Below are 9,419 nucleotides of genomic sequence, written 5' to 3'. Positions count from 1 at the left end.
GTTTTTTTAGACATAATGCTATTGCACACTTAATAGACTACAGTATAGTGTAAACATAACTTTTATATGCACTGGGAAACCAAAGAATTCGTGTGACTCACTTTATTGCGATATTCGCTTTATTGCGGTGGTCTGGAACCGAACCCGCAATATCTCCGAGGTATACCTGTATATGAAGGTCAGTAAGGGAAGACAGAAATGAGAGAATCTCATATTTTTCTGCCCTGTGCACATTTCCCTTGATCAAAGAACTTTCGAGTTGAAAAAAATAGTAGCAGGGAGGGACCCAGGCCTAGATAGGACCTCATGTCATAGGTTGAGTCTAGTCTCCTACTATTGCTGACATCACATCATATAATCCTTTCACAAACTTACTGTGCTCCACTTTTAAAGTAATGAGATCTTTTGCCCCCATTATTTTGATTGGACAGCTGTCTGAGTCTCTCATACAGACAGTTACATACCCATTTGTTCTTGTACCAATACTGTTCACTAGCTCAAATAGTTCTTTTCCCTCCCTGACGTTTACCCCTCTGACGTACTTATTGGCAGCAACCAAATTCCCTCTCAGTCTTCGTTTTGCTAGATTAAAAAAGCCAAGCTCTTTTCATCACCTTCTGCAAGATGGACTCTCTATTCTCCTCATCATCCTGATAGCACTTCTCTGTACCTGCTCTGTTTTGAGTTCATTTTCCTTGAACATGGGTGACCAGAATTGTATGCTGTTTTCCAGATGAGGTCTCACCACTGTCTTGTACAATGATAATTCTGTATAATGATATTACTGGAAATACTTTGGCTGATGCAAATGAGATCTGAGGATGTCTTTTTTCATGGTTCAGTATGGGAGCTCAGAGCCACTCTGTGATCAACTAGCACACCAAGTTCCTTATCTTCCTCAGTTCTTTCCATAGCAGAATTTTTTGCTAGTGAACTCTAAAAACATGACCTGGCATTTTGTGTCACTGAATTTGATTTCATTTCTATCATACCAGTCTTCCAGAACATCTACTTCACAGAATCATAGAAAGGAAAATTCTTTACTAATGATAACCTGATCCTCCTCTGTACTGACAATGCCACCTAGCATTGCATCAACAACAGATTTCATATGCACATTCACATTCCTTGGTGTCAGGACCATTAATACATTTTTTAAAAGAAGTTCGGTCTGAAGGCCAATATCTGATCACTCCATTAATAACCACCTGATGTCTCCTTTCATTGCTACAAACTCCCATCGCCCCTTACCCAGTTCTTTACCACCTTGCAGTTCCTCTACTAATCCCAGTCTTCTCCATATTTATTAAAGATTTCCCATTGGATGCTCCATCAAACACTTTATTCAAGTCTTGACAGATAGGATTGCTCTGATTAATTCTTGAATTTCTGAGCACAACTAGAAAGTTGACCTTTTTTTTGTAGTTTATTTGAGATTAGCTGTTTCACTGTGTAGCCAAATTAGTTACATACACATGAGCTAGCACACTACTGTATAGCTGGGGCCAGAAATAGACCCTGTGGGGCCACATCCTAATCCAGTTATTAGGCATTTATATGCAATCCTATTCCATGCTGTTTGAATCCCTGAAAAACTGTTAAAAGATGGATGGGTTCTTCTCCTGGCTGGGTTTTTTTCCGACTCATCAGGCTTAAGATTAGAATGAAGGCAAATAACAAAAGTAGGAGCTTTAATTTTTTTTGAGAGAGAAAGAGAGAGAAAAATCAAGCTGGGTATAACAGGATCACACCTGGAGACTCAGACTCCTAAGAGCCACTTAGGTGTCTCATCCAAGTAGTATTTCCAGCCCTGAGGCCCCAATCCTACAAACATGGGTGGCACCTTGTATGTCCATGTGGAACCCCTGTGAAGTGGATGAAGGTGCAGCAGATGCAAGCATCCATTTGAGCAGTTTGGAGAATCAAGGCCACAGGGTCAGATCCCTCACTGGCAGGCAGAGATGGGGAAGTTGGCTTTTGACTTCAAAGGAAAGTCAGGCTGAAGCTGACTGACCCTGAAGTAACTTAGCAAGAAACAAATTCAAAAACACAACCTCTTCTGCATTTGCTCGATACAAAATTTTTCAAGATTGTAACTCAGATCAAATACATCTTCCTCTGCAGCAGGGCTACTGCACTTTCATACCATACTGCAACTGCTAAATACAGCTGGAGGTTTCGGGCCAGAGCTGTTCAATAAATAGCATCACATGATTGTTTTAAAACAAAAAGTGTATTTCAATCACATGCCCCAAATATGTTTTACTTGAAACAAAAACCAATCAGCTGTGGCAGAGACCAAAGCAGAGTAAACCTTGACCTAAAAGACGAATGTTTTGCAAAGAAATGACTATTTGAAAGCTCAGCTACATAAAGGAAACCTTCCTGCAGTCTCAACTTTAGCTGCTACAAAAATCATGTCTAGGATATCATTCTATTAAAATTAACAAGAAACTTCCTAGACTTACATTGAGTCAACTTTCTCTCTATGAATAAATTGTGAAAGATATTATTCTTGGAACAGAATAAATTCTTGGAATTACTGAGTAACTTATGCGCTATTCCCCTGTTCCAAGAACGTATTACTTATTTTATCATGACAAAGTAAAGTTATTAATCTGGTGACTTCCATTTCAACAATGTGAAATGTTGTAAAATGCACAGACACCTGCATTACAGTACATTTCAGTTCCACTTTATATCAGTCATAAACATCTCTGTTTTGGACATCTCTTCAAAACAAATGCACCTAGCCTACTTACTGTATGTAGCATTCAATTTTATGAAACTATAAAAGTTCTTCACTGTTAATTACACAGACAAATGTCTCATCACACATTTGGTTACCAGGATAATATAATTAGTTTTCTACATTAACCTTTCAAACACAGAGCCTGAATTTCAAGTTGAAAGCATTGTAAAGACATTGTCTTATATTATATGTTCATATCTTTGTGAAGATAATAAAATACAATAGACAGAAGAACACACTCTTAAAAAGCCACTGTGGCTCTACAAGACAGTGCCGGCTTTATGCTAGAGGTGTACAATCTCCTGACCAACTTGCATTCTTGTTTCTGGGGTAGAATAAAAGTGCTGTCACTATTCGCTAAGGGCTATGGGGCTTTACTAGTTCAAACATCACACAAACAGCCTGACCCTGACAAGCCTTGCTCATGGAAATTCAGTGGGGCTGCTTGTCTGAGAAAAGGCATGCAGAATCAGGCTCAGAGACGCTATTCACTTTCAGTTAATCTCCTACTGCTACCTCCTGAAACACTTCACCAGGCTTCAGCGGGAGCTCGATCAGGCCCTTAGTGAGGTGATGTCTTGAGCATCCGAAATTCCTGAATTCCATGGATTAAAGCCACACAGAGCTAGATCCATACAGGAAATATGCTGCCTGGCACCAAAAGAGGAATTCACAGCCCTGAATTAGGCACTTATGTTCTCTGTGCGGTGCAGCAGAAGAAGTTGGTACCTATGGGCATGTCTATACTGGCTCCTGGCTGCTCTCAAGGCTGCCAACAGCTTGACAGCAGAGGTGGGAGGTACTCTCAGGGCATCCTCACTGCCTCAGTTCTGGGTTTGGATCATGCAGAGAGGGAGCTCATGGGGAGGGATAAGATTCAAAGCTCTGGCTCTCCTCCTGGAGTTAGATGTGTGCTCTCTTTCGTTCGCACCATGGTGCTGCACTATCCAGAATGAGGGGAAGGCGTGACTCAATTCTCTTCTACGCAAGGGAATACTTAATATTAAATAGTGAAGTGCTCGGTGGGATGTAATCAGCCTCAATCATAAAGCTAAAGAATCTCTCTATCACCCTCCCCCTTCCTCTGGCCAAATAAACTGCTAATTATCCAAGGAAAAGGTGATCATCATTAACGAGAGGGATCAGAAGTACCACCATCAGAACAGCCTGCATCCTGCTGGTTAGGGCACTCTCCTGGGAGGTGAGAAATGTGGATTCAAAACTTCCTAAAAGAGGACACTGAATCCAGGTCTCTCACATCCCAGCAGAACTCTCTAACCACTGAGCTACCGAATGAAAGGGAAGTTGGTACCACATCCTTCTCCTCCTCCTCTGGAGTTTGTGTGGAATCAATTTCCCGGATAAGCCCTGAGAATACCTACAAGATTAAGGCCCTCAGGAGACCAAGGCTAAGGAATCCTGAAGGGACTTTAGCAAGTAATAGGTGTCCAGATGCTTGGCACCACTGAGTCCAAGGTGTGCCAGAGTATGCCCGGAGGGAGAACTCCAGGTGCTTGGAGAATCGTTACTGCTCTCAACCTAGGTGTCTACAAAGTTTAGGTGGCAACTAAGCAGGGGTCTTGAGAATCAGAACTTTGGATTTAGGCACCAATAGTGAGAAGCAGGACAAACTTAGGCACCTAAGTCCTTTTTGTGCATCTAGCCCACAGTCCTTTTATAGAGATGCTCATCATCTCTCCAATCAGATCTGAGATAAGAGAGGAGCAGGGCTGGGAATGGAAAGGGGGAAAACAGTAAGAAAGCTAAAGATGACAGTGAATAAGCAGCCATGAAAAATGATGAGCAGCTCAGTAACAATCAGTCCTATCAAGCTGTAGTTAGGAAGGCTATATATTACTTCTCTTTCTTTACACATTTTTGATTGTTGATTTAATTTAATTTTGCTATGGCAGGATTAGCAGGCAGGCTACAGAGGTGAAAGGACATTACATTAAGACAGCACATTAATCCCCTATCCCACCCAAGGCAGAAGCAAAAACCAAACAAATAGCAGCTTCCTGGAAATTGAATTTCTGTTATCCAGATGTCAAAGATGTAATACCCCAATTACACAAACTATTGCCAGTGAAGCATGCCAGCAAATATGCAATGTAAATGGGGTGAGCAGAGAGCTGCAAAACTGCACAGTCAGCATCTGGCTCTGAGAGTGAGTGATAATTAGCACTGTGTGTAGACACTAATAAACATTTATGTCTGAAATTACAACTTTTAGCAGTGTTAATAAAGGATATATTGGCAATTCACAGAATAAAAAGGTCTTGGAAAGAACGTCAGATTAAACAATGGCAGACACTTCCTGTGCTTGCAGACATTTTTTACCACTCCCAAATTGCAAATGGCCACGCTGGGTTGCTCAGAAATTAATCAATGCAAGAACATACCTAAAAAAATGGGTTGTGTTTCTTTGGTCTCCCCATTAACATCATTGCTGTAGTCAGAGATCTTGTATACCTCATGGTGGTAATCTGGAATGAAAAACGATAAAAAAAAAAAAAATTAGAATGCAAGCAATCTGGAAAAAATGAACCCGCACACACGGCCACAATTTTACTGTGTAATTTGTCAATATATCTGCAGTTTATTCTATGTTCATCAAATTAACCACAGAAAATGTGCTCTGTATCAGCACCTCCTAAAAAACTTTGCTCGCACTGAAGAGACTCGGCTGAAATATTTCACAGATTTTAGGGAACAGCTATGCCTGGCCTAAATTACTGTGTTCATTTTCACAGCAAATTATCCCACCAGATGCCAATTATCTGGCTTCTTGCTTTACAGATGGAAAGCAAATTTATAATGTAAATGAAAACTTTACCTTTTCAAAAGCTAAGGGAAACTTCAAACTTTACCTCTTAACAAAATTAGTGGTACGCACCGGGGGAGACGTTGCTAGGTCTGTGGACTAATCCTGCACCACTGATGTTATTTGGCTATTTAATTCCTAAGTGCAAAATGCATGGGTATATAGCCATAGAAATTGATCTTACTAAAAAGATATTGCCATCACCAAATGTTTAATATCTGAGTGGTTGGGGCTGCAGATGCCCTGGCCCCATGCTGCGCAGGCTGCACATCCGTGGGCCACATGCTGTATGTGTTGCATGCTGTGCTGCAGGAGACTTACTGCTGTATCTCACTAGCACCCTGCAATGTGGAATGGCCCCCACCCCCTACTGCACTGTGTAGGGTCCCTAGGTCCTCTGAAGTCCCTTGGCAGAGGACCCTCTCAGCCCCTGTCCCACTCCCAGGGGTAGAGGAAAGAAGTGGAAGCTAGAGGAGAGAGAGGGAAAACACAACTCCAGCAGCAGCAGGAGGAAAGCAGTGGGAAGGGCAGTGCCTGAACCACTGCAGGTTAACTCCTTGGGGGCCACATACAGCCACAGGCCACCTGATGGACAGCCCTAATTTAATATACAAAAAGTTGCAGTTCTACCACTATTCATTTTCTATTTCAAATAAAGTAAAACTTGGATGCTGAGGTCTCAGCTTTGATTGCAGGTGTGCATTTGTTAAAAGCAACTCTCTCATTTGCAAACACCTAAGGAGAGAGGAGTAATTATGGCAGGAAATACTGGGAGACAGCTCTCCTGGCAGCTATTTCTGGCTCTGCTACTGATATACTCTATGACCTTGGGCAAGTCACTTGGGACCAGGCAGTATTAAGCACTAAGCAGCTCTTTTGACATGCTGGATGTTTTTAGCTCCTTGTTCTTATAATGGAAATGCAGGGAGCTCAGCATCTCAGAGGACAAGGTCCTTTAATTCCCTACATCTCAGTGTTTCTCTTTGTGGACTGGGTTTTATCAAACTTACCTGCCTCGTAAAGGTGTAATGGAAATTAATTAATGCAAAGAAAAGTGCTTTGAGCTACTCAGATAAAAGGCACAACAGAAGTGAAGAGTATTATGTGCAGTTGCTCCTTTCATGAGAAACACACCTGCAACCCTGACAAAATAATCATGTCCAGAATTTAAAGACCCTCTGTATTAAATCTTTCTTATTACGCATCGTTATTTATGTGTAAAGCACTAGGCATAAAAGAAAGGAAAAACAAAAGATGTGATCCCAGCAGTGCATCAGAAAAAAAATAACATCAATACAGGTGAGAAAGAGAGGGAGAGAAGTGACTATAGGGAAGGATGACTTCTATGGATATAAAGCAAATTTAAGGAGAATGGTGACTAGTCACACTTAATGAAGGTTTGTTTACTTGAAAGATTTTTGGATGGGGTGTGCTGAAGAAGTAAAGACTAACAAGGCTGTATGACATACAGAGCCAAACCCCAGACTTTCTAAGTTGCTTTTCCAAAATAAGAAACCCCACAGAATTTACCAGAGTCTTGTTCTCCAGTCATTAAATTCTATTTATTTTTTCTCCTGTTGATGCAGATTGGGTAAAAGTGTGTATCAGTACCTGGACAGTAGGGACTGGCAGATTAACAAGGTTTAAATTATATGTCGTCTCCAGCAAAAATGATACTGTTCACTTTTGGTCTTTAGCTACTCCCTTAAAGTTACTGCATTTTGCTCCAGAGGTGGCTACATCTCAATAAAAGAATAAAGTGATCTCTACATGCACAGCTGGTATGATCAGGCTGGTAAAGTGCTTTGAGATTCTTTGAGAAGAAACAGGAGAACAATGACAATAGTTTATATATCTTTAAATAAAAACAGCACAGGGCTTCCTCTTCGGTCCCCTTCTGCCTCAGATGTCACAGTCCAGGGCCTGTGAAATCCATATCAATTTCACAACAGTAAACATTAAACTGTGACATTACTGAGTGACTCAGCCAGGAGGCATAGGCTGATTACAAGGGAGACAACAATCATATATATAATTATCTTGGTAATCAACTCTGATAGAAAAGGAAAAATACTAAAAGTACATGAGAATGTAATCTTACTGTACTAAAACACGGTTTTTATCTTCTCGACTCTCTGAGAATCCAAATAAATTTCCTTCAGAAATTGCATTTGGCACAGTTGGTCTCTTTACATTTCTACAAGCAGAAGATTTCCAAGACAAGCCAAGCACAACTACGAATTTACGACCGAACATTAGTTTATCTAGAATTAAATGACGGTTAACGTAGTATTAGCCAAATTCTTAACTTACGTTACAGTGAGACTGTTAAAACTATCTGTTAAATATCTATTTGTCTTTAATTATTTAGGTTATTCTACACTTTTCACAAGTTCCCTCAGCTTGGAAATAAAAATACACTAATCAGTTTCACTTTTGTTTCTCATCAGTTTCACTTTCAAATCCTCGTGCTGCTCTAAGCACAGTTCTTCAACCTTGGGGTCACAAGCAATGCAGGAACAGGTTTATTGCTTGAAAAATAAATGTAGTCCTTGGCATTTAATGTCCCTTCCAGCCCTACTTCTCTATGATCCTTCGTGCATTTCTACTTGTTGTAGCTTGGCAAGCGCTTCTTTGCACAAGCTTGTATTCACCCAGCTGAACAAAAACCAAATCTACACGTTCACCATGCAAACTCTCCACTGTTATGTTACACATTTACTCATATATATAGATATATATAAAATCTATCTTTTAAAATTTCACGATTTCCTCGAGTGAGATGATTTTCGTTTTAGACCCGCCTTTCTTACACTTGTTCCCGCATAACCTGCGGCAAACCTCCCTCCCCCCTTCCTCATCTTGACACAGGAGTTGTGAACCTCTGGCATTTCTTTTCAGAAAGTGTGACATGACACCAAAGAGACTCTGCCTTCAACTTGGCATGCAGGACACATCCGGCATTTCATGGAGATATTTCAGTTCGATACTTTACAAGATCTCCAGCCGGATCAAGGAGGGGGAAAAACATCTCCATCGGCTGCGGTGGCAAGAAACAACCCCCCCCCCCCCCGGCAACCCAGGTCCACCTGTTTAAACCACCCAGACAGCCTCCGATTTTCGACAAGGACTGGAAGACGGAGGTGCATTTCTCTGACGTGAATCAGAAGGAGGGGTGTGTGTGTGTGGGGGGGGGAAGACAAAATTAAAAAATAAAAATAAAATTAAATAAAAAAGCAACCCCCCCTCACCCCCAAATCCAACAAGTCCCACGCCAGCCAGCCCCCCTCCCTCTGCCCTCAAATTAAACGACTGGTGTGGACGTGAAGCCTCTCTCCCAGCCAGGCGTGGAGGTGCGCAGCGGCCACAAGAAAGCGCCCGCGCCCCCATGCAAGAGATAACATTAAACGGGGGGGAGGGAGACCCTTGTCATTCCCCCCCTTTTTAGAATGGTTCAAGGGGGGGGTCAAATTGAACCCCCTCTTTTTGGGGGGGGCAATGAAATGAAACCCAACTTTATCCTGTACAAGAGCTGCCCCTACATTTGAAGCCAGCCCAATCGTGGGGAGAGTTGGGGGGGAACCACACAGACAGCCTCTGCCCTAATTTGGGGGGGTCCTAGTTTGGGGGGGGAAACATAACCACCCCCCGCCTGGCCGCACTTTACCTTGGTTGATCAGTTTGAAGCTCTGGGATTTCCTGCTTCTCTTCCTCTCCGTGAACTCCATGGTGCGCGCAGGCAGGAGCGGGAGCAGCAGCGGGAGCAGGGGGAGGAGAGGAAGGAGGAAGGGGGAGGCTGGAGCAGCTCCGCCGCGGCCGCCAGAGCCGGCTCCGGGCGGGCGG

General features: G+C 42.3%; 1 protein-coding gene across 5 annotated transcripts in view; it reads right to left on the bottom strand.

The window, feature by feature from the left end:
- Nucleotides 1-9,413, bottom strand: part of BEND7 (BEN domain containing 7) — a 69,426-nt gene extending 60,013 nt beyond the window's left edge. For all 5 annotated transcript variants that reach the window (XM_019509541.1, XM_019509542.1, XM_019509546.1 and 2 more), the window contains exons 1-2: nucleotides 9,244-9,413; nucleotides 5,155-5,238 (exon numbers count right to left, since the gene is read on the bottom strand). In XM_019509541.1, the coding sequence (XP_019365086.1) occupies nucleotides 5,155-5,238; nucleotides 9,244-9,304 (145 nt within the window). In that variant the 5' untranslated portion in view covers nucleotides 9,305-9,413. The remainder of the gene's footprint in view (nucleotides 1-5,154; nucleotides 5,239-9,243) is intronic.
- Nucleotides 9,414-9,419: the final 6 nt, after the last annotated feature.

The sequence above is a fragment of the Gavialis gangeticus genome, unplaced genomic scaffold (assembly GCF_001723915.1).
Source record: "Gavialis gangeticus isolate Ggan-Ray unplaced genomic scaffold, GavGan_comp1, whole genome shotgun sequence".
Taxonomy (NCBI): Eukaryota; Metazoa; Chordata; order Crocodylia; family Gavialidae; genus Gavialis; species Gavialis gangeticus.
The sequence above is the reverse complement of the archived record's forward strand: the minus strand, read 5'-3'. Positions and strand labels throughout refer to the sequence as shown.